The sequence below is a fragment of the Momordica charantia genome (assembly GCF_013281855.1).
Source record: "Momordica charantia cultivar OHB3-1 chromosome 7 unlocalized genomic scaffold, Mcharantia_2.0 BLBB01000007.1, whole genome shotgun sequence".
Taxonomy (NCBI): domain Eukaryota; kingdom Viridiplantae; phylum Streptophyta; class Magnoliopsida; order Cucurbitales; family Cucurbitaceae; genus Momordica; species Momordica charantia.
In genome coordinates, this window is record NW_028275165.1 from 4371803 (window position 1) to 4397262 (window position 25460).

The window sequence follows — 25460 nt, forward strand, 5'->3', positions numbered from 1 at the left end:
TTCTATTTTAATTTGGCCAGTTCCACGATAGATGGCTACAGGGTCCTGCTATCATCTTCCTTCAAGTCAAGTGCCTCAACTTTTCCATCAGCATCTACAGTGCACCAGGAACTTCAGGTTGTTCTTCTTCAGATGCTTCCGTTTTTGCTTCTAAGTCTATAAATAACCAATCATACAATTTGTCAAACACAATAGAGTTAGATGTGCTAATAGTTGAGCATTCTTTAATATCCTCATGTAATTTCATGGCATCTAGTACATTAAATTTAACCTTCTCATGATTTACTTTCATAGTGATCTCTCACTTCTTCACATTAAACACGGTATCCCCAATTGCTAAAAATGGGCGGTTAAGAATAATAGGTACCTCCATGTCTGCCTCGTAATTTGAGATATAAAGTTCGTTGGAAATATAAACTTGTCTACTTGAACCAAGACATCTTCTATCTTACCTTGGGGCTTTTTAATAGACCTATCACGAAGCTAAAGGATTACGCTAATTGATCTACTAAAAAATCATGAGGTTTATAGTGGCCCTAAATATACAAGACTCTGCCTAAGTTCTTGCCTCCTATTGAACATGGAATGGTGAAAGTGCCAAGATCCTTACACTTAATACGTAGTGGATTCATTTAGTCATATCTCATGTTCCCCTGGTTTCTTTTTCCTAGCCACAATACAATTTTACTTCTATTTGAAATTAATTATTAATAACTAAATTTAAATATATTACAAATTAAAGAGAGCAAAAAAGAAATAAAAAAAATATACTCCATAGCCACTTTTTTAATACACACGTCTACAACATGAGGGATACACATGAAGTTATTTCGTTGTATAAGAAAAATAGGTTCAAGTAGATTAGTTAAATACCATAGTGGGAAGGGAGAGAGAGAAGAGACTGAAGATATCGATCGAAGGAGACATAAATCAAGCTGAGGGAGACAAAAATCGAGCTAGAAAGATAAAAATCAAGCAAGGGAGACAAAAATCCAAAGGAGAAATAAATCAAGGGAGCATCTGAAGAAGAACAACCTGAAGTTGTTGAGTCCATAAAAATGAGACATAGGTGGAACGATGCGGCAGGCAACAAAACTGGTGGTTGAGTCCATAAAAATACTAAAAAAAAAAATCAGTAAATATTTGAACTTGTTTTTTACTAATTGTGCATGGCCAAGTAGTAATTTTTACTGATTTATGTTTTGGTAAAATTACTACTTGGTCATGCACATAAATCAGTAAAAATAAGTCCAAATATTAAGTTTGAAGATCCATGAAAAGTCACATTCAGCCATTAAAAAATACTCATGATTACTACAAATCTTCAGAAAGAAATTACTCTTTACTCTGACTCAACAAAGGTTCAAAACTCAACTAAAATTAACTCATTGAACAACACTAACACATTAGGTAAAAAAACTAATATATTCTAAACTTCAAAAATACATATTTTTTTCCAAATAACAAATTTATAAACTGTGATCTCAATGTGCATATTAAAACTAATCTTTACAAATCAATAATATCTTGTTTCTCAACTGCAAAAACTTGAGCACCAACATGATGCCATAGCAGAGGAATGGGTGAATCAATCCTCTTCCATTGGAACTTGTGGAATATTGAACCTGTCTTCTTCCACAGCTTTAGACACAGGAGCTGGAAGTGAAAGCAAGTCAAGGAACAAACCCCTGTCACAACATCAATCAATCCACTACACTATACATTCAACCTTATCCTCATCAAAACATGAATATGTTAAATTATTAATTAGTCTGTATGGTTTGGACATACTTCGCTTCAGTTTGATCCATATGGTCTTAAAATTTTCTAATTTAGTCTTCCATAGTTTGGTCCTAGTTTCAATTCGGTCTCTATTAGACCACACCCATCGTCTTTAAACCAGCTTCTACCCACCCTTTTTCTCATATTTTTTACTCAGCACTAAACTTTAATACAGGCGGTCAAATATAAAGCATCAACTCTTTAATAAATAATGTTACACGTATTCAATATGATAACAAGGACAATTTGTGAATTTTGACTAAACTATAGAGGCCAAATTTTAAAACCATAGGGACCCAATTGAAAATATGTCCAAACCATGGGACCAAAGTCGTACTTTAACCTAACTTGTAATATTGTGGATTGGTCACCAAAGATTAGTATCATAAAAAACATTAGATAAACTGCCAGCACACAGGAAAAGATACTTAACATATAATAATAATACGAGATTTTACTATGTTAAAAGGATATTTGTAGTAGTGTCCTTCTCACCACGACTGCGGCTATTATTTAGTTCCTTCAAAATTTCTGGAGTAACCTGAATTACAATAGGCACATAAATTGAGGTAATTTGATACCGTACTTAAGAGTAGTAACGAGATCTATTAAAGCTACATATCAAAAGAATTCAGTCTTACATCTTTGTGCTTATGACTTTCAAGAAGAATTCTAATGTTTGCTTTATCTTCCTTCCGCAATTCATTTTTATACCTGCATGAGATTTTAAAAAAACTAAAAAATGCAGTCTCAAGTGACACCACTCGTCACACATAACAAACTAATAATATACAAACTTTGGAACTCAAGTTATGTATTAGTTAACCTCAGCTTTAACTTAAAAAGTGATTAAGACATTATAAACCTCTCCTAAATACCCCTATTTGCACTATGATGATAATAATAATAATGATTTAAAAATAAAATTGTGATGTATTTTCTTTTCAACCATCACTTCTGACCAACAAAACAAATGAAATTGAAAAAATATAAAATTGATCCATGGCAAAGAACACGCGGACCAAATCAGAGGGGCTTCAAAATCTAACAGTTTTCTACCTCTCTCTTTTTTCTCTATTTCTTTTTCCACACTTCTATTACAACACCTCTGTTCCTTCCCCAGACAACTATTTTCTACTGTCAATTTTTTTTATTTTATTTTCTTTTTCCCTTCCTTTTTGTCTTTAATCTCTTCTCTACACCAACAACATTTCGTACCTTTTCTCAAGCCTTATAAACTATATCGATACTTGCAAGTTAGAAGATAAGACCAACAAAACCAATAGTGATCCAAATCATAGAGCTTACAAACCTGGAGAACCATTCTCAAGAAACGAAACACACCTAGATCTGAAACCTCCAAACTAGCTTTATTTTTTATTTTTTATTTTTTGGTAAGAAATGGATATTTCATTGATTATATGACATATTCGAAAGAAACCTAAAGGGCTGGATTACGGAAAGGCCTTCTAGCTTGTTAAGAGATCATTGAGACTAATTTGTAAAAAAAGGAATAAAATATTTACACCAGCCAAGAGCTAAAAGCATCTCTATCAAAAGAACTATTAAAGGGGAGAAGAGTGTTGTTGAAGATCCTATTGTTCCTTTCCTACCATAAACTCCAAAGGAAGACTTTGATCAGTTGAATCCATAGAATTCAACCATCCTTGAATGGGTGTCCCACCAATAATGTTGAAGGAAGATAATAGGGCTAGTGTGTAGTGGGGTTTGCCAACCAAAAACCGAGAGGCCCCGGTTCAAGAATGCAGCAGCAAATTTGCATGAGATGAAGAGGTGTCGCTTGGGTTTTGGCCTCTTTAAAGTAGAGGAGGCAGCAACTTGGAGAGAGAGCAATGTGTCCTGTGTGCTGATGGCATTGTGTTCGGAGTTCCAACCAGAAAAAATTATCTTTTTTGGATATTTGTCCTCCCAGATTCTGTTGTATAGAGAGATGAGATATTGGCTCTCATTTGTAATCAGATTAGACTTAATAGTGAAGCTTTTAGATTTCGATGGGTCTATGGGCCAATCTGCTGCTGGGAGGGGCATTTCTTGGAGAGCTTTTGTGATAGAATCAGCCATTTCTCTATGTTGGCATCCTTTAAAGGCCTTCTGAATCTGAAGTCCCAAGAGTGGGTGGCTTTGGACCAGAGAGATCTTTTATTCTGGTAAATTTGTTGGTGGAAAGAGGGAAAATACTAGGAAAGTTTGCCGCAAGAGGGATTCATGCAAGCCATTTATCATGTCAGAAGCTGATGTTGCTGCTGTCTCTCACTTTGCATGGCTTTTGCTTTGATAATGTTGATCTAGGGAGAGGATACTTTCCATGGGCCTTAATAATTGTTGGAGTTGGTGTTTGGCCAAACATCAAAATGCGCTCCACAATGTTTTGCTCTAATAATGTTCCTCTAAAGCTGATTTTTTCTGTTAGGAATCTCCACTTGGATAACAGTGCAATGTTTCTCTTCTTCATATTCGCACTTGAAGGAGAAACTGAACTTTTTGCCACGAGTGTTGCTTACTGTTTGTGCTTGGACCTGGCCAAAGAAAGTCAATGATTTTTCGTATCCTCTTGGCTGCCTTACCAGAGGGGTGGAAGATGGATAAGTAGTATGTGAGAAGGTTAGAGAGAACGGATTGGATAATGGTGAGTCTTCCTCTCTTAGAGTTGAAGAGGTTGGTCCATTTGGAAAGCTTATTCTCCAATCTTCAATGATGGGTAACCAAAAAGCCCCTTCCTTGGGTACCATTTAGTGGGATTCAAATATAAGTGGACGGCCAAGAGCCCATTTTACACCGCAAGCTTTAGCAATGGCTACAGTAGTCTGAGTGTCCAGTATCCTCCTAAGATTTTTTATTTGTTGTAATATATGTTGAGACCCAGTGCAAGCTCAAAAGCTTTGATAATTCTTAGAAGATTCTTGCTGTTTGACAGGTCCTTGGTAGAGAATAGGAGGGTGTCATCAGCAAATTATAAGTGATTGATCATAATGGAGTCAAACCTTGAAAAATAGCCTGATATGAGACCTTTGCTTTCTCCTAAGGGTAACCGGCTTAGGACTTCAGTGACCACGATTAATAGAAAGGGAGATAGGAGATATTCTTGTCAGATACCTCTTGATGGGAGATAGGAGATATTCTTGTCAGATACCTCTTGATGCTATAAATTTGCCTCTTGGTCTCCTATTTATCCATTTATGATCATGGAGAAACTCGTTGATGAGATGCAAGCACAAATCCATTTCCTCCATTTTGTTCCAAAACTTTTGTAGCGTAAGAAGCACGGACACAGACATGGTGACACGCCAATTTCTAAAAGTACAGGACACAAACATGTTGCTGACACGTTATTTTTTAAGGAAAAATTGAATAATATGTGTATATATTGATGTTTTAATATTTTTAAATAAATTAACCATAACTTCAAAAAAAATTAACTATACAAATGGATCTTTTTTGCTAGTGTATTAATTAATAGTACAAAATCTACTCAATAAAATATTAAATAAATATTATCTATAATTATTATAGATAAAAATAAATACATACTCGACTTTTAAATCATAAAAAATTAAAACAAGCCTTTATTTGTTAGTCCAGCAAAAAAATACTACCAAAGAGTTAAAAATACCTATATACTTATTTAGAAAAGTTGCCATCAATCAATCATGGAGGATTTGGAAGAGGAAGGTTTCAATCAATCATGAAGGGAAGGTACTGTACTGCATGCAGTCATTAATGCTTCTGATATTTCTCCATCTTCTGTCTCTTCTTCTTCTTCTCATTCTCCTTTTTTTATTTTCTCCTTAGTGTTTCGACGCTTCTTCTACTCCTTTCTATTTTCTTTCTATTTTTCACTTCTCTTCATTTTCTTCTACTTCTTCTCCTTCGTCTCGGAAGCAAGTGAGCGTCGTCATCAATGGCAAAACTGGTGGTGGTGGCTGCAGTGAAGGTGGGCAGTGGCAGCAACGACTCCGTCCAGCAGCAACTCACTCTCGGATGGGCAGGGCTTTTTCCTAGGGTTTTTTTTTGGATAAGAAACTTTTTATCAACAAAAGGGCAGCAATACAGCTTAGGGGCAGGGGGAAGAGGCTTTTTCCTAGGTTTTAATTCAACAGCAGTGTCTAATCCTTGCCCCAACGTGTCCGAAATTAGAAAAATAGAAAAAGAAAATCAGACACTTAAATTGGCATGTCGAACACGTGTCCAAAGCGTGTCCGAGTGTATCCATGCCGACATGGACACTCCACCTAAAATGGAGTGTCTGTGCTTCATTGTTTGTAGCGAAGTACGGGATTAAAAAGTCTCAATCCACCAAGTCTTTCCCCAAGTCTAGCTTTACCACTGTTCCTTCGATTTTCCTTTCTTTTCAGTCATTGAGGATCTCATTTGCAATAAGCGATGCATCGAGGATTTATTTCCCTTAAACAAAAGTTGATTGGAATCCAATGATGGTGTGCAGGAGGACGTTTTGAGCCTCTCATAGAGCACTCTAGGATTTTGTGTAGGCACATGGGATGAGGCTGATCGGGCAGAAGTCATGAATCGTTTTGGCATCTCTCTTTTTGGGGAGGAGGCAAATTTATGTCTCCTTGAGGCTAACATTTATAATACCATTTTTAAGGAAAAAATCTTGGAGCATATGCAAATTTATGTCTCATTGAGGCTCACGTTTATGATATCATTTCTAAAAAATCCTAGAACATCGCCATGATGCTAGCTTTGCTGATGTCCAAGATTCTTTTTGAAATTCTGTCTAGCCTAGGGACTTGTTAGTTCCCGGATTTGAGACTACCTTGTACACTTCCTCTACTGTGAAATCCTATTCGAGAAAATGGCTACATAGCTCTTAGTATTATCTGTCGTTTCTATTTTTTTCGTTTCTTTTGTCTTTTTCTTTTCATTTTCTTTCATCTTTCTTTCCACCCCTCTTTTCAATGTTTTTTCATACTTCACTTTTCCTCTCTTTTCAAACAACTTCACCTCATGTTCTCTATTTTTCACTTGCGTTTTATCTATGAATTTAATAAATTATAACCTATGTGCTCCGATAAACAAAATAGCCACAAAAATTTAATGGATTTGAGCTTATTACCACTATACCAACTCAAAATGAATAAGAATTTCACTCCTCAACATCTCTCACCCAAAGTCACTAAATAAAAGAAGTGGGCCATTGATAATCGGTGATCATAAATGCTAGAATACTAAATCAATTGATCAGTCTGCTAGTAATACTAGTAGGAATTGGGGATATTAAGACATATTAGACATTAGCATGGCGGTCTTTTTCTTTTAATACGAAACCATGCTTTCATTAAGAAAAAAAATGAAAGAGTATACAAGGGCCATACAAAAACAAGCCTAAAAAAAGGGACATTTGCATGGAGATGGTTATTTATGTGTTAGGTAGTTACATGTAGTGCAGGGATGTAAATGGTTCGATTCAGCTCGACTTTTCAATCAAACCAAAACCAAGCCAACCAAAAATTTAATATTAAAAGAAGAACCAAGCTGAACCAATAAGGTGCCAAAACTCTAGCTCAGCAAACCACCACTAATGTTTCGGTCAGTTCGCTATTGTAGTCTTAAGGGGTTAATGTGATTGGGCGAAGGGTAGAGAGGGAGAGAGAATCAGCCAAATTGCAAAGGGAAGAGTGGAAGAGATAATCAGCATGGGAGAAAGAGAGAGGACTACAGTATGGAAAGGTAAACAGTGAAGGCAATGACAAAGGCAAAAGGCAAAGTCCAGACGATAGGAGAGGGAGACAGCTCAGGCACATAGGAAATCAGACCATCAGAGTGCTTCAAATGGTCAAATGTGACAGAGAAGCACTGCCAGCTTGCAGCAAAGTTTTTGCTGTGCAATTTGGCCCTACAATTTCTCCCAGCAGATGAAGGCCCTTGCACAACACCATGCCTTGGAAAAAGCTTGTTCTGCTATCTGTCCTTCAGAATAGAACTTTTCTCTTGCTGTTATTTTGCTATCCATGTAACAAAAATTTCCTCTTGGAGATTCTCAGCCTGTTAGCATTTTAGTCTTCCTTAAAATTGCCTAAACTTTCCTCATCTAGCTTTATTTTTCAATTGTTTCATGCACCATTAGTGCATAACTCCCGTCTTCTTTTCTTTAGGGAGCTGCACACTGAGGGAAGGAAGAAATTTAAGGGGTGCGGTTGAGATGTTTGGTGGTTTTTTTCCTGGGGCCAGGGTTGTCAGGATGCATGACGAAGACAGTGCACAGGAAAGAAGGGGGCTGGGCAGTGATTCTATTTCGGATGGTGCGGGTGCTCGGGTGGTCCAGTTTTATAGAACGCAGCATTGGTCAGTTCAGTTTAGGATTCAGTTCTAGGAAGTCCAAATCAAAACAAACCGATTTTGATCAGTTTTTAGGGGCAAAACCTGCCCGAACGATTAAAGATAAAAGCAACCAACCAAATTCAATTCAGCTCGATTGGCTTGGTTTTTACAGTTTTCTCAGTTTCAACTTGCACCCTATTTATGTGCGGTACATTTGTAACTAGTAGCAAACTCGCACCCTGTATGTTTATTCTTTTGGATCCTTTTGGGTAGTTATGGGTAAGGTAGTTATGTTCGTCTTATGTTTACCCCTTGGGTAGTTACGCATGTCCATATCTAGTTTGTTCTTTGGAAGAAATAAAGTCATCTTTTCAGTGAAGTTAGAAAATGGGAGAGTGTTCAAATGTCTGGCTAGCTTAATCTTCTCTTATATGCAATAAAATCATGGTTATTTGTCTTCAGATCTATAATGATCATGGCACTAAATGAGGAATAAGACGTATAAATAAAATATCCAAGTAAGAAAACAATATAACAGAAAACTGTTAGATACATGGAGGATTTATTTTCATGAAAAACATTATTATGAAGATTTAATACAGATATAATTAATGTGTACCAAAATGCAACCTAACGCATGGAATAGGCCAAGAACATGAGAAAAGATTTTGCTAACCTCTGCATAAATGCAAGTAGTGACTGGTGCCATATTACGGGCATTACTCGTGTCTCTTCAAGAAACCTCATAAAATGTGCAACAAGGGCATCAACTACACGATATGGTAATGCATATTTCTTCTCCAATATAAGTTTAATGAAATAACTGCCATGATGAAATGAAGCCACCAGTCAGGCATTGCACAAAGAAATTTTATACACACCACATTGAATGAGAGAATACTTGATGAATGCAATGCAATTACAAAAGAGGAGAAAAAACTTCAATCCAAGGAAGTAACAAAAAAATCTTTCCAATCAGAGAAGAAAATTAAAGCTTTAGAAATGGAAAAAGCGGTACGATAAACACCAAGTAATCGCCTAAACTATATCATCAAAAAACTAAACACACCCTTCTAGAACATCTATTAGTGTATTACCTTCATACCTCCCATGTGCAGAGCAAGTTCACATACAGAAACCAAGTCACAAACATAGCTAACAAATAAAAACTAAGCCACAAAATTATAGAAATTTTCATTACACCGATAATCCAAAATGTAAAAATAGACATGGCAAAGATACAATACTTCTCCCTTCTATAGGCAAAGAGATTACTCCCCCAACCAAAAAAAGAAAGAAAACCTGGACACAGATACAGACTTCGCAATCAAATCTGATGACAAAATCCTCTGTGCATGTTTGTAGACAACATTGTCAGACACAAACAATTAAGAAAAATATAATCTAGTCTTCATTGTCGGTTGAATAGTACAAACTAGTACAAAGCGGAGGTGGAGATCTAAACCAAAATGGAATTTGTTCCAACCAATGTACAGCTTTTGTTTAAGATGTACAGCTTGCCTCGTCTCTAGCGCATAGGCTTAGAAGAAAAGGCCTAAAAAAAGGCCCTGCCAACAAAAAGTGACCACTAAAAACATGAAGGAATTTTATTTTTATTACATTTAAAAAAAATGATGGCTGCAATAGAGAAGAAAAGATAAAAATTTTGAAATAATTTACAGCTATAACATGTGAGTGTGACATTATACGAATTTACCGTGCAAGAATATAACACAAAAGTGAACAGTGTACTGCTTACATAAGTTCAGAGTTGCATTAACTTGTTTCCACAATACTCGATAAATAACACTCAACTTTCACCTCCTAATGAAAATAAAATAAACACATGCAGTTATGTACAGTATCACTGGGAAGTTCATAATTCTACCTTGTTGTGCCACAATACTCCATCTCTGCAAGCTTAAATAATGCAACACTGCAATGGACAGACAGATCCAAAATCTTCAATCCAACAACTCAAACAAAAAAGATTATTTCAATGTTTTTGTGCGTGTACCTGATCTCAAGAAATAAACTCTAAATCATTAAGACATACAAAAATGACCAACTTGCCTTGAATGAAGCACAGGAATAGTAACCTTTTGAATAATGCTCCCAATGATCACAGCCTCCCTCAGGTTGCAAGTGCCAGACTGTTGAAGGAAAGAAACAAGATTCCATTACAGCACCTTAAAATTTGAACTCGGCAATAAAACGAAGAGCTCCATTGCTGAGGTATCACTCTCTATATATAGTACAGAAAGAAGGTAAAAAAGAATAATAATAATAAAACAAAGAACTAGTGCTTTAAAATAGATATAGATTGGGAACTTCTAGAAAGTGTTCAATAGCTACCGTTCTTGTGTATATAACCAAATCATACGGAAGATCACCAAATCAATAGAAAATTAAGAAACGTATGTGATAGGCCACATTCAATGGTTAGTGCCTAAAGTAGGAGTGGCAAAAGGGGAAATACATCCCATGAAAGTTAGTTAGATAGACGTATTTGCATGGGTAAATGTGTCGAGGAATAATAGTTATACGTACATGTTAGGCTACCTCCAAAAAGAATCACAAAGGAAACGATCAAACAAAGTTCTAAAAAAATGGATTCCCCCTCCTCTCTCCTCACCGTCACCCTTTCCACAATCACTCCCATCTTCCCCCCACCACCGACCCCATGCCATCCCTAAGCTTTTTCACAGGTAGCCATGTTCGGCAAACCAGCGCCCTCTCATAGGTCTGCCACGATAGAAAGAAAGCATTTCTCGGTAGAGTTGGACCATAGATATCGGGGTTCTCGTATCAAAATCTCAGAAACCTCGAAAGACAAGGCCTTCTTCATCTCTATTCACTGGTCCTCTTGGTCCTCTGTTTCATGGCTCGCCAACTGTTTCTCCTCCCTCTTATCTGCCCCAATCAACCAGCGCTTCTTTAGAGAGACAAGGATCGATGATCAAGCTTTGTGGGTAGAAAAGTCATCTAATCGAAAAGGCACAATTGCGGAAATAGCTAGACTAGATAACAATGGGAGCATTAACAAAATCCTGGTTCCGGTTGGAGAAGAAAGAAGGGGCTGGAACACCTTTTACAACCTCCTTAAAGACTTCACACCTAACACACAGTCAGAGAAATTGATTGCTCCAGCTACAACCCTACCTGCTGCTTGTCATCAGCAAAAGTCTTCTTCCACGTACTGTGATGTTGTCAAAACTAACACAGCCACCATTAAAGACGTGAAAAAAGCTCATGTAGGTCCCATAAAGTCAAAGGATTTGAAAGTTGCTTCATCCTCTCGTTACCCACACGCTAATCCGAATCTAGAATCTTCCATTATTGACTACAGACGACAGTTTCACGATGACTGGTTCAAAATCATGAGGGCTTTACAAGAACACATTAGTTATTTCTGCTCCCTTAATCCTTTTGCAGCCGATAGAGCTCTTCTAAGATGTGAAGGTATTGAACAAGCAGAATCCCTTACCAATATGAAGGGTTGGTATAAGGTGGGTAGCTATGATCTCAGATTTGTTCCGTGGGATAACAAGACCTCCTACAAAGACCCAGTGGTCCCTTCATATGGGGGATGGATAAAAATCAGATCTTTGCCTTTAGACCGATGGAATGATGATACCTTAAAATACATTGGAAACTGCTGTGGAGGGTTCATAGAAATAGCAAAGAAGACCCTATCCCGAATGGATCTCTTGGAGGCAACAATTAGGGTGGAGAAGAATTTCGTGGGTTTTATCCCAGCCAAGATTATTTTACCCGCAGATGATCAAGAAGTTAACGAAGTACACATTGATCCTTTTTTCTCCAACGATTCTTTCATCGGCTATCTGGCCAGAATCCATGGAGAACGACCACCGGAAGTTCATCCCACGCACAGGAAAATGACTGGGGACGGCCTCCTAGGACCGTACCCTCGAGCCTTACCTTCTGACATTTGCAGCGGCAGTGATACAGACCTACAACAGAGACCTCCAGACCTACACGGTACCACTGTTGACCTTTTTTCTGACGCATTAAATGATCCATCTACAAAACCCACAGCCCCTGACTCCTCGGATATGGGGAAAAATGCCCATAGCTCAAAAGGGAAGGATCCTATTGTTGATGATCACGTGATTACTCATTTCACCCCCAAACCTGCCTTACCATCCTCTGACACTGTTCCTTTGCATACAGAAGGGCTTTTGTTTCCTCATCTCTCATCTACATCCCCCCAACCAAACAAACCCCTGTTCCCTCCTACCCGAACCCAAACAAGTTATCCACAAACCTAAAATAGCCGTTGAGATAAAGACAAAAAAGGCCTTCCTCATCTCTGGCACAAAGTACAACACCAATCCTCTCCCCTTAGAACCCGAATCAGAAAACCATCTCTCCAGTCCTTACCCAACCTCACATGCCTCCTTGCTACAATCCTCTCCTCCCCTCTCACCCATTACCAGACACTCGCCACCTAATAGCCCCTCCGCTAATTTTGAGCACCTCGCATTACAATTATTTTCGGAAGAACAAGAGGACCGTTCTCCCTCTCCTCCATGTTTCTTTGATCCCTCTATCCATCCCTCGATTTATCTCCAACCAGTGGTCCCGTGGCCGAGAACGATGGGGTTGGGTATTCTTCCCCTACCCTCCAAGACGCCCAAGCTAAACAAAGAGCTGAAGAAACAGAACAAATACGTCAGAGAGCTTACAGGCCTTTACTCATCCATTAATTATGATGGACCATCTTCTTCCTCCATCCACATTGGTGGGCCATCTACCACTATATGAATGTGTTATCTTGGAACGTCAGGGGTATTGGCTCAAAGGACAAACGAGCCCAAATCAAAAGCTTCATTCAACATCACAATCCATCCATAGCAATCCTCCAGGAAACCAAAATACAGACAGTCGACAGGCTCCTCATAAAATCGCTTTGGAGTTCCAGGAACATTGCCTGGGCATACAAAGGATCCACGGGCTCATCTGGAGGTATTATCATTCTTTGGAACGATCCCTCATTCTCGGTTTCTGATATTTCCATTGGCTCTTACTCCCTCACCCTCAGATTTACGCTCTCCGACGGTTTCTTCTTCTGGTTATCTGGGATATATGGGCCATCGAGGGCTACTGACAGACACCTTTTTTGGGAGGAACTCCAAGGCCTATCCACCTTATGCTCGGACCACTGGCTCCTTGGGGAAGATTTCAATGTCACTAGATGGTCGCACGAGAAATCTACCAACCGGAGACCCACCCGTAGCATGCGCCTCTTCAATGAATTCATTGCAGATGCCAATCTCAGAGATCTCCCTCTTATCAATGGCCTCTACACTTGGTCCAACCTGAGGGAGTCCCCTTATCTCTCTCTTATTGAGAGGTTTTTATGTTCTGATGCTTTCCTCAATCATTTTCCTAATGCCTTGGTCAAACATCTGGACAGGGAACTATCTGACCACTATCCCATTCAAGTCTCATTGGGTATCAATCAATGGGGACCCTCACCCTTCCGGTTTGACAACATGTGGATGCAACACCCCCCATTCTCTCCTATGATTGAACAATGGTGGAAATCAAACCCAGTGACCGGTTGGCCCGGACATGGTTTCATTCAGAAACTTAAGAGTCTTAAAGCTACGATTCGTTTGTGGAAGAAAGAGACCTTCGGTTGCATTCATCGTCAATGTGACCAGTGCCTTATTGAATTAGCTTCCTTGGACGAAGTAGAGGAGAGGGGATCTATCCGACCAGAACATATAGTTCATCGGACAGCATTGAAAGCACAACTCCTTTCTTTAGCAGTCTTAGAAGAAACTCACAGGAGGCAGAGATGCAAGATGAAATGGTTGAATGAAGGGGATGTAAACTCGGGCTTCTTTCATCGATTGGTAGCTGCTAGAAGAAGACGAAGTACTATTTTGGAGGTGTTTTCCAGAGATGGTAGGAGTCTGACAGAGGATGGGGACATAGAGCGTGAGTTTCTGTCTTTCTATGAAGAACTCTATACAAAAAAGGCCGATGATAGATTTCTCCCCCACCCCCTTAATTGGGATCACATCTCCCCTCAGCAAAGAGACTGTCTTGAATTCCCCTTCACAGAGTCTGAAATATGGGCTGCTGTGAAGGATCTTGGTCACAACAAAACACCGGGTCCGAATGGATTTACAGCAGAATTCTATAAAAAATATTGGAACATTTTGAAAGAAGATATCCTTAGAGTGTTCCAAGATTTTTTTCGAAAGGGCATGGTAAATGTTAGCCTCAACGAGACCTACATCTGTTTAATTCCAAAGAAAGTTGATGCACGATCGGTTAGTGACTTCCGTCCTATAAGCTTGATCTCTTGTATGTATAAGATCATAGCTAGAGTCCTTTCTGAGAGACTTAAGAAGGTTCTGCCATCTACCATTTCTCCTCAACAATCAGCTTTTGTGGCGGGCAGACAAATCCTTGATGCCTCACTAATAGCAAACGAGCTCATCGACGAATACTTGCGGAAAAAGGAAAAAGGAGTGGTGATAAAGTTAGACATTGAAAAGGCCTTTGATAAGGTTGATTGGGACTTTTTGGATGGTATCCTTGCAGCAAAAGGCTTCGGATCCCGATGGCGAAAGTGGATTAGAGGCTGCATTTCTTCCACCAACTTCTCTATCATCATTAATGGAAAGCCTAGAGGTAAAATTAAGGCCTCCCAGGGCCTTAGACAAGGTGATCCCCTCTCCCCTTTCCTATTCATCCTTGTTGTTGATTGTTTCAGTAGACTCCTCTCCCATGCAGCGACATCGAATCTCACTAAAGGTTTCCTGGTGGGGCAATCTCAGCTGGAAATTCATCACCTACAATTTGCAGACGACACTATCCTTTTCTCATCACCGAACAGTGACCATCTTAAAAATCTCTTTTGTACCATCCAAACCTTTGAAGAAGCATCAGGACTGAATTCTAATCTACAAAAGACGGAATTGCTGGGTATCAACTTGATAGAAACAGAATTGGATCTCTTGTCCAACCGTTTTGCCTGCAAAAAAGGAACTTGGCCAAATTCTTACCTAGATCTCCCCCTAAATGGTAAGTCTAAATCAGCTTCTTTTTGGGACCCCATCCTTGAAAAAATGAAGAAAAAGCTCAACTCTTGGGAAAGCTCCTTTATTTCTAAAGGTGGTCGTCTTACTCTTCTACAAGCTACCTTATCCAACCTACCAATCTATTACCTCTCTTTATTCTCCATCCCCACACAGGTCGCTAACGAGGTTGAGAAAGTCATGAAGAATTTTTTTTGGAAAGGGAGTAGCAACAGACATGGGCAAAACCTGGTGCGATGGGATAAGATCACTCATCCCATTGAGGATGGAGGCCTCGGCATCTCCAAAATCAAGGAAAAGAATAAAGCTCTATTAGCAAAATGGATCTGGAGGTATCATACAGAAGAATTGGCCCTTTGGAGGCAAGTCATTGAAGCCAAATATGGGCCCCTCGATAGGCACAAAAGCTCCCTTCACAATTCTCTTGCTTCTGCCCATGGTCCCTGGAAATCTATATTAAAACGGAAGCAACATGTTCTGGACAGAAGCTGCTTCAAGATAGGCGATGGATCTAAAGTTCTCTTTTGGAAAGATGGATGGCTGGCCCCCGGTCCTCTATGTACTGTCTTCCCCCTCCTATTTGCTTTACACTCCTGCAAAGATGCCTTGGTGAAGGAGATGTGGTCGATAACTACAAAATCATGGGACCTCTGTTTTAGACGGAATCTCAAAGACGCAGAAATCCATGAATGCCTAGAGCTCCATCTCCGGCTGTCTCCCATCCACATCAATCGGGGATGTGATAGATTTGTCTGGAAATTGGAAGTTGGAACCATCTGGCCTTTTCTCCGTCAACTCCCTTCTACAAGATCTACAAATCTCACAAACTACTCATGAGGAGACTATGCTCTACAAATCAATTTGGAAGGATCATTACCCAAAAAAGATCAAAGTCTTTTTATGGGAGGTCAACAGGAATGCCCTTAATACCCATGACAAGCTTCAAAAGAAGTTGCAGCATATGTGTCTTTCACCCCAATGGTGTGTGCTTTGTAAAAAACAAGAAGAATCCATGGGCCACATTTTTGTTTCCTGTGAATACACAGCAAAGCTATGGGCCTCTATTCTTTCATCCTTCGGTTGGCCTATAGTCCTACACACGGATCTTTGTTCTCTCCTAGCATCCACTCTTTTGGAGCACCCTTTCACCAGTGAAGCAGGAATCCTATGGAAGCATTTTGTTAGAGCGCTGCTCTGGTCGACATGGTTAGAAAGGAATCGCCGGATCTTCTTAGGAAAGGAGCTTTCCGTTGGCATCATCTTTGAAGCTATAGTGTCTATGGTTGTATCTTGGTGTAAATGTTCTCCTATCTTTAAACACTATAGCTTTGTTTCTCTTTTAACCAATTGGAGAGCTTTTTTGTAACTCCCTTGGTTTGGGATCTTCCCCTTTTGTTTCCTTTTCCATTTCATTACATTAATGAAATCTGTTTCTTTTTCAAAAAAAAAAAGGAAACGATCAAACAAAAGACTCTCTTTCCAACGAAAAGGGGAACAAGGGACCTCCTTCATCACGACTCTACAATCCCTATTCCCCATGAGGAAACCCAGGGAGTTACACCTGCCTTCTATTGACAAGCTTTGTCAAATAAGACTACAACTATAGTTAATGATCATTGCTAATTATCATTTTTGATCAACTGACCACTGCTCAAAACTTTTAAGACTTAATGTTCATATGACCACTTGCCACCAAATTGGGTGAGACCATCTACCTTACTGGTTAATCCACCTCGTCACACAATAAAATTTAATATCCAAAAATAAGCATCTTTAGAATGAATATAAAATTAGCAAGGCTAAAATCATGAAGAAATATAAATGCACATAACATATAATGGTTAAGAATTAAATACCTCGCAAAGAGGAAGCAAAATTCCTTTGAAGAAGGCAGTTGGTTTATAGAGGGCCTTTTTCAATGCTTGATACAAGGCAAAGTGTAACCGCTTATTATTTTGAATGTCTTTCCGTACTGCAGGAAGCAATACAAGCTTATAGAATTTCTCCACCTTTTTTACTCCCAAATTGGATGCAAAAATTCTTGTGGCTTGAAACATAGCATTTGGTGACCAATTTTCAGGCTCGGTTAAATACAAAACTTCCTCCCAGAGCTGCATGGAAGGGATGCGCTTGAAAGCTTTGGGTATTCTTCCAGCCATATATTTGTTAAGAGATTTCCCCACTCTGCACAAAAGTATTTCAAACCAGCTCAAAAACACATCCCAACTTTTCTTTATTAAAATAACATCAACAGAATTGACAGACTTTATACCCTTTGTACAAGTCTATGACTGAGGTATCTAATTTTGGCAGAGGTTGTGCTTCTGCATTCGCAAACATCAATGGCAATGAAATCAGAACATGAATCAAGCTGGAAAAAAAATGTTTATATGCATATAATCGATTACCTGAACTGACAACAGCATCATTTTCTTTTATTTTCCTAACAATAAGGTCAGCAAGAGTATGTTGCGGCCCTACATCCTTAGACAAAAAAGCCTCCACTAAGCGCTCATCTTCCTCAGCAATGTCCTCCTGATTTAACGAGTAATTCGAAGAAAAAAAATCAATTGAAATCCCATATAGTCAAACCCCATATATAATTCGACAAGTAAAGCACAGTATATCCTTTATTTCATTAAAAAATTCATACGAAAAATTATTAGAAGGCGACGGTACCTCCTCAAAAGTACCAATATGAGATTGAGTTTCAGAGAATCCATTGAAAGCGTCAATCTCATCGTCCTCATCGTCGTTGGGAATTTGTTCAGGTAGTTCAAAGAAAGAGTTTGCACGAAGTTGGTTCTTCGCTTCAATTTCATTCTCTTTCTGCTGAATACGAGCTTCCCTAAAAATCTTGGAGCTCATCCCGGACGATAAAAGCATCTCATCCTCCTGATGATGGCGCTTCCGCGCTTTGGAATGTTGCTTGTTGGGAAACGGGTTGTCGTCCGCCGCGAGGAAGGGCTGCGGGTTTCGCAGTCTATCCCTACTCGTCTTATTTGGTGCCATTGGCGAAACACAAAAAGAAAGGCTGAAGAACAAGCAATATAAGTCCCCGGAGTTGCCTCTTCTCTGATTCTGCTCCGAGAGAAGGAGGATTGGCGGCGGGGCACGGCGAGGAGCCGGCGGCGGCGGCGGCGGCGGCGGGGACAAGGCCGTTACAGACTAACGCACAGAATCGCCGCTCTTCAGTTCTTTCTGAGTAAGAGAAGGTGGCTTAAAGTTTTATTAGGGCAGCGAAAGGGCAATTATGAGGGCAGAGCAAATTATATATTTCATTATTCGATTCAAAATCACTTTTATCATATATTTCACTCTTTTAGATTCAAATTTTATTTTTTTATATGAATAAACATGAACCCTATTCTTATAGATTAATTAAAAAAAAACAAATTTATCGTAATGTGTTTTTTGTTACCATCAAAATCACTTGAATAATTGTCTATTCAAATTATATTTAAGTCAGTCTCTAATTATTCAAAATCTCACACTATCTATATGTTAAAATAATTTTAGAGTAGCAATAATTTTCTCACCTCTAAGTATTTTTACAAAGAAATAATAGAATAAAATACATGGCGATTGAAAGAGAAGGAGAGACAACTCAAATGTCAGCACAAAAATTGAAAGAGTCGTGCCATTCAAAATCGAAGTTTCATTAATCACAATAAAATAAACCTGAAAATTTATGGACAAAAATTAAATTTAAATATAATTTTTATTCTTCTGCCTTTGGATCATCATTGGAGATCATCATTGGAGATATTATGGCTCGTTTGGTAACGTTCCACCCTGTTTCTTGTTTCTATTTCTCATTTTTTTAGAAACAAACATGTTTTTTTTTTTTGTGAAACAAACAATTTCATTGATGTATGAAATTACAAAAGCCTTAAGAGAGGATTACAAGAGGCACTTCCAATTTGCTAAGAGGGAAGTGTAGCTATAGTGATGAAACATAGGGGAGGATTTACACCAAGTAATGACCGAAAAACCTATAGCTTCAAAAAATCTATCAAAGGGGAGAGTCTTGTCGTTGAAGATGCGTTGGTTTCTCTCCCTCCAAGTAATCCAAAAAAAAACTCACATAAAATTCTTCCAAAGCAAGGCTTTCTCCTTCCTAAAAGGATGTCCTGTTAGTGTAGCTTCAAGAAGGAGAGGGGGATCAGCCGACAAGACGTGGACCATCCAAAAGTATTAAGGACGTGGTTCCAAAAATTAGAAGCAAAGTGACATATAACGAATAGGTGTTGTTGGGTCTCATGGCTTGATTGACACATCACACACAAATAGGGAGAGAGAGCCATGTAAGGTATTCTTTTTTGTAGTTTGTCACCTGTGTTTATGGCTCGGTGGCTAAGTTCCCACAGGAAAAATTTCACCTTTTTTGGGTATGTGTCCCTCCAAATGCCTTCATAAAGACGCTTGGAGGAATTCGGACAAGGCTGTACGAGGTCCTTTGTGAGAGAGTGAGTGGAGAACAAGCTGTTTGATTCAAGCTTCCAAGTTAAAGTGTTTACTTCTGTGGATAGATGTACATCAGAAACCTTGTGTGAGAGGACTGCATCCTTCAGATTCCTTCTCAATCTCAAATTCCAACATCTGTTTTCTTCAGACCAAAAATCCCTTACAGCAGCATCCTTTTTCATGGATAAGGCGAAGAGGAAGGGCGAGTGACATTCCAAAGGTTCGTTGACCAGCCACGGGACTGTCCAAAAAGGGGTGGAGCTGCCATTACCAATTTTAAATGCCACCCTATCAAAAACCAATTTATTGGTCTTGAGAATAGATTTCCAAGGCCCTTTTCCAGATGAGAGGGTGGTAGTGTTGGGTTTGTGGGGCCATGAAGAGATCCCATATTTAGAGTCAATCACCTCACGCCACAGAGTCATCCTTTCTTGTGTATATCTTCAAATCCATTTGGCTAGAAGGGCATTGTTTTTCTGTTTCAAGTTGGGAAGACCCAATCCTCCTTCCGAAATCGGCTGTTATGCAGTATCCCATTTGACCAAATTCAACCCCGCAGGTTCCTTAGTGCCTCTCCAAAGAGTTTCTAATGTAGCTTTCTAAGGTGTTGGCAACTTTGGATGGTAATGGGAATAATGAAAGGTAGTAGGTAGGGAGATTTGCTAGTGTGGTCTGTATTAGCGTGTGTCTACCACCTTTGGAGATGAGGAAGTTTTTCCAAGAGAGAAGTCTTTTCTTAACTTTCTCGACCATTGGATCCCAGAAAGAGAGGGTTTTAGGCTTACCGTGTAGGGGCAAACCAAGGTAAAGGGTGGGCCAAGATCCCTTTTTACAATTATACTTGGTTGCTAGGGTAGTATGTTCACTGTCGGTAAGATTAACTCCCAGCATTTCTGATTTCTGATGGTTGATTTTAAGCCCAGATGCCTCTTCAAACAGCCTGCTGATATTGAACAAATTGTTGAGGGAGTTTTCAATGTATATGGAGAAAAGGATGGTGTCGTTGGCAAACTGCAGGTGATGTATGTTCAAGGAATGATTTCCAAGGTCGAAACCCTTTATAAAGTTGTAGCGTGCTGTGTGAGACATCAGACGACTGAAGACATCAACAATCATAATAAATAGAAAGGGTGATAAAGGGTCACCTTGCCTCAAACCTCTAGAAGCAATAATTTTCCCTCTCGGGCGGCCATTGATAATGATGGAGAAGTTTTTGGATGATACACAGCCCCGAATCCATTTCCTCCATGTATGACCGAACCCTTTAGCCTCAAGGACTGCATCAAGAAAATCCCAGTCAACACTATCAAAAGCCTTCTCTATATCCAGCTTCACAACCACGCCTAGAATTCAGCAGTGTAACCATCCGGACTAGGGGACTTGTTTGTCTCTAATTCCTTGACAGCATGCCAGATTTCTTCTTCGGTAAAAGGTTGCTCTATCTCTGTGCTTTATTGTTGAGAGATGGGGCTCCAATCCAAGGGATGTGGCAAAAACCTCTGACTCGCTTTCTTGGTGTATAACCTGTCAAAAAAAAGAGATAAATTCTTACTCGATGTCATTTTCTTCAAAAAGGCTTATGCCAGTGGTGGATAGAATTTATGTAATAGTATTCCTTCGTTTCTTCGATGCCACAATGCGATGGAAGAATGACATATTGTTGTCACCATCGGTAAGCCATTTTGATTTGTAGCATTGTCGCCAAATGGTTTCTTCTAGAGCCACCACTTATAGGAGATGTGTTCTAAGAGATTTCCGTTGGGTATGTTGTACTATGTTTAGGAGCCCTTCCTCTTCAAGATTATCCAAAATGGCTATCTCAGTAATGAGTTGGTTTTTTTGTTGTGTGATGTTGCCAAAGGTAGAGCTACTCTATGTTTTAATCACTGTTTTCAGTCCCTTGAGTTTCATAATGAAACTGTGGCCTAGCCAGCCTCTTAGAGGGGTGTTCTTCCACCAATATTCGATCAGAGGAGGGAAGGAGTGATGTTACAACCATGCATTTTCAAACCTGAAAGGTGTGGGGCTCCATTTTGACAAGCCAAAAGAAAGGTGTAGTGGATAGTGATCGGATGTTGGGCGATTCAGTCTTTTGACAGATACGTTCTGGAATTTCAAAAGAAAATCATTAGTAGCTAAAAATCTGTCAATCAAGGTGAGAGAGGGAGGATCCCTGAAATCCGACCACATATTAAGACCATTTGTAAGAGGGAGATTCTGTAAACCGGCTTGTTCAATGAAGGAGTTGAAGTGGTGCATGTTTCTAGTTGGTCTGTGGTAGGTCGATTTCTCGTGAGACCAGCGCACAGAGTTGAAATCTCCCCTAGTGATTACGCTTGTTTACATGCGTAAAAAGAAGGTTTTAGATGCTGTTTTTACAATGTTTCAGCTTTGTTTCGGATTTTTCTCGATCGTTTGAGTTTCAATTCATGCAAAATTCATATATTATGGTTTGTGGTTGGCTTATATTGTATTTATGACATTTTAGGACCATTTGGGAGTGCAAATTAATCAAAATAAGCAAAAAGACGGAAAAACTTACATGGGAGGCGCCAAGCGCCTGGGAAGCCTGCAGAAAAACAGGTTTTCTTCCAACTTTGCCCTTAATGAAACGCGTCTTCCAATGCGTTTTGGTGGTTCCAACCGATGCATACGTGTAGAAGAAGTGTTCCACTATCAGTTTGAGCACGATTTGGTCAGTCAAAAGAGTTGGAAATGGGTGATTCACCATCGTTTTAGGACCTACCTAACCAATTCTGCACAGCTATAAATTCCAGCAACTTCTCCACCAAATTGATCAAGCCTTGCTTCCTTCTCTTGATCATTTTTAGTGTTTCTTTGTTGCTTTCTAAGTACTTTTGAGTTGCTTTCATTAGTTACTTTTGGATTTTAAATCTCGAGCACTTTACATTCCTTTATTAAGCTTTGTTTTGTTTCCATTTGTACTTAGTCATTTTCTACTTATTCAAATATATAAAAATACAGCACTTTGCTTATCTTCCCTTTGCCTTTACTTTATTTTTAGTTAAGAGAGTTGTGTTTTGGAGGAAAGAGCACGTGACACTCTCCCTTGCTTGAAAGAGAAGGGCGAAGCTCTCAATCCCGATAAAAACTCTCCATTAGTTAACTTTTGTTTTTCACACATGCATTCCACATTCAACCATTTTACTTGCTGTATTTTCTTCAATATGTCTTTCTAAATTCCCGTCTCTAGCCCGGTTATGGATAGTTAGCCTTTTATGTCTAAAAAGGGTTGCTAAGAAGTAGTGTTTTTACTTTCCATTCATTGCTCAACATGTTTTCCCAAAAAGTTAGGATTTAGAGAAGGCCACTGTAAGTCTTAACAAGTCAATACTGAAAAGGTTGCTTATTTGCATTGTTGAGTGGTTAAACCGAGGAGAGGAGCGCCTTAGACATAAGGGTTCCGCTTAAGTAGCCTAGACATAGGACCTTAACCCGAGGTTACGACTATTTCCATCCTAAAACTAAGATATATCTCATAATAGACATATTAGGGAATGTCTTAGGACTTTGAACTTGCTTAGACATAAGTAAAGTGAGAAGCGTAGTCGTTAGTTTCTAAAGTAAAATGCATATTATCCTTAGCATGTCCTTGATTCTTTGTTGGCTAACTTGAAGTAAATCGGGCTAGGTTTTATCATTCTAAGTCCAAATCCCAAATCCAAAACCATTAATTGTGACCACTTCCCATTTTACAAGAATCACTCATTTCAACATTCACTATTCTTTAAAACTTCAGAGTTTGGAAATTATTTAGAAGTCCTTGAGGATCGATACTTGGATACTCCATCCATTTTATATTACTCTGACAGGTGTGCGCTTGCATCTATATAATTGTTACCACGCTTAGTGCGTGCGTTCAACATAAACACCCAGTCAAGTTTTTGGCGCCGTTGCCGGGGACTTTAGTTTTAAAATTATTTTCAAATTCTTTTAGTTTTTATTTTTGAGAATTGTTGTTGGGTGTAATCTCCATCCACCGTTTTTGTTCTATATTTTTGGTCGTTTATCTCACAAGGGTACGTTAAAGTGCATGAGCACAAGATCTTTTCTTCTACCCCTTGACCCTGAGATTGAGCGGACCCTTCGAAAAACTCGAAAGGAGCAAAGACTTCGAAAACAACTAGAAAAGCAAAAAGAGAGAGAAGGTGAAATCAGTCCTGAAAGTGAGGTAGAGAGTACGAGCACATCAATGGCAGATATTCCACCTCGTGATCCGGTTGATCCACCTGCTGTTAACGGTAATATGAGGGATCATGCGAGAAATGATGAATTCAACCATATCCAGATGGCGGACAACAGAGACGTGGCAATGCGAGAATATGCCGCCACGGCTTTTCAGAACTTTGATTCAGGGATAGTCAACCCTATTCCAGCCCACGCAAACTTTGAGCTTAAACCAATGATGTTCCAAATGTTGCAGACAATTGGACATTTTGGAGGGCAGGAACATGAGGATCCACATGATCATCTGAAATCATTCATTCAAATTGCAAATGCATTTCGATTACCTGGTATAACAGACGATGCTCTGAGACTAACACTTTTTCCATTTTCTTTGAAGGACCAAGCTAGAGCATGGCTCAATGCATTTCCACCGGGATCCATCACCACATGGGGGTCGTTAGTGGAGAAGTTCTTAACAAAATTCTTCCCACCTACTCGCCACGCTGATATCAGAGAGGAGATCATCTCCTTTAGACAGTATGATCGTGAACCTGTTCACGAGGCGTGGGAGAGATTTAAAGAACTAATCAGGAAATGTCCGAACCATGGCTTACCGGCATGCATCCAGATAGAACATTTCTTTAGAGGTTTAGATCATCCTACTAAGATGATGCTAAACAATGCTGCCAACGGAGCCTTTACAAAGAAGACATTCAACGAGATAGTTGACATCCTAAATGACTTAGCTTCACACAACGAACTATGGTGTTCACAAAGATCTAGGGCAGCACCAAAGAAGCAAGATCCAGCTGGAGTTTTGGCTCTGGACATTGCGACCTCGATGCAAAAAGAGATGGTTACAATGAACCAGAGGCTGAAAGAGATGGCATTGGGAATAAAAAATCCATTAGCCACGCCGATACAACCTGTGCAGTCGGATTATTGCACTCCTGCCCCTGTTTGCCAAGTCAACGATCTCATTTGTTCATTTTGCAGTGAAAACCATATTTATGATAATTGTCCACATAACCCTGCTTCCGTTTTTATGTAGGACATGGGAACAATAGGAACTTTAACCCATATTCGAACACCTACAACCCAGGTTGGAGGCACCACCCTAATTTCTCATGGGGAGGTCAAGGAGGTTCGAACGGTTTTAATCAAGGGCAGAGCCAACAGAACAAGCAGCCCTATGTTCCACCTACACAACAATACATCCCACCACCGCAACAGCAGTACAATCAGAGAACACAGACTCCACCAGTTCACAATAACAACTCAAATCTTGAGAATATGATGAAGGAGTACATGGCCCGAACCGACGCAGTGATACAATCCCAAGCGGCATCAATGAGGAATTTTGAGACCCAATTGGGACAACTTGCCAATGAATTGAAGAATAGACCACAAGGTTCTTTTCCAGGCCATACTGAATTACCAAAACGAGAAGGGAAAGAACAGTGCAAAGCTGTCACCCTCAGGAGTGGACTGGCATATGATGGACCAACAATGCCAACAACAGATGTACAGATTCCGTCCACTGAACCAATTGTAAAGATACCAGAAAATCCAACAACACCAGAAAAAGAAAATATTAGAAAAGGTAATGAGGACACCCCGAGTGTTCCTCCACAGGTACAGCCT

General features: G+C 39.4%; 2 protein-coding genes and 1 non-coding gene across 3 annotated transcripts; 1 reads left to right on the forward strand and 2 right to left on the reverse strand.

Annotated features, from left to right (window-relative positions):
• Window positions 1-1406: 1406 nt before the first annotated feature.
• On the reverse strand, window positions 1407-18417 carry LOC111024270 (bystin-like protein). The gene is made up of 9 exons (XM_088126520.1): window positions 17841-18417; window positions 17570-17696; window positions 17434-17485; window positions 17018-17345; window positions 10156-10235; window positions 9971-10018; window positions 8759-8905; window positions 2424-2496; window positions 1407-2323 (listed from the first exon to the last, which is right to left on the reverse strand). Exons 1-9 carry the CDS (start codon window positions 18171-18173, stop codon window positions 2240-2242), a joined length of 1272 nt encoding a protein of 423 aa, XP_087982646.1. The 5' UTR covers window positions 18174-18417; the 3' UTR covers window positions 1407-2239.
• LOC148210035 (uncharacterized) lies at window positions 10744-12374 on the forward strand. Its single transcript, XM_088126519.1, has one exon. It carries the CDS (start codon window positions 10797-10799, stop codon window positions 12372-12374), a length of 1578 nt encoding a protein of 525 aa, XP_087982645.1. The 5' UTR covers window positions 10744-10796.
• A 5904-nt stretch (window positions 18418-24321) lies between the features above and the next one.
• Window positions 24322-24428, reverse strand: LOC148210036 (small nucleolar RNA R71). Its single transcript, XR_015792481.1, has one exon. It is a non-coding gene; the product is annotated as a small nucleolar RNA R71 (small nucleolar RNA).
• Between the last annotated feature and the right edge of the window lie 1032 nt (window positions 24429-25460).

What these genes read in the sequence shown, in the direction of transcription:
- LOC148210035 (XM_088126519.1), top strand. Translation starts at nt 10,797, where the DNA reads ATGTTCGGCAAACCAGCGCCCTCTCATAGGTCTGCCACGATAGAAAGA.
- LOC111024270 (XM_088126520.1), bottom strand. Translation starts at nt 18,173, where the DNA reads ATGGCACCAAATAAGACGAGTAGGGATAGACTGCGAAACCCGCAGCCC. An exon ending in ATTCCTGTGCTTCATTCAAG is followed by an intron (nt 10,019 to 10,155) that starts GCAAGTTGGTCA and finishes TGTCCATTGCAG; the next exon opens with TGTTGCATTATTTAAGCTTG. An exon ending in CTACTTGCATTTATGCAGAG is followed by an intron (nt 2,497 to 8,758) that starts GTTAGCAAAATC and finishes AATCTCATGCAG; the next exon opens with GTATAAAAATGAATTGCGGA.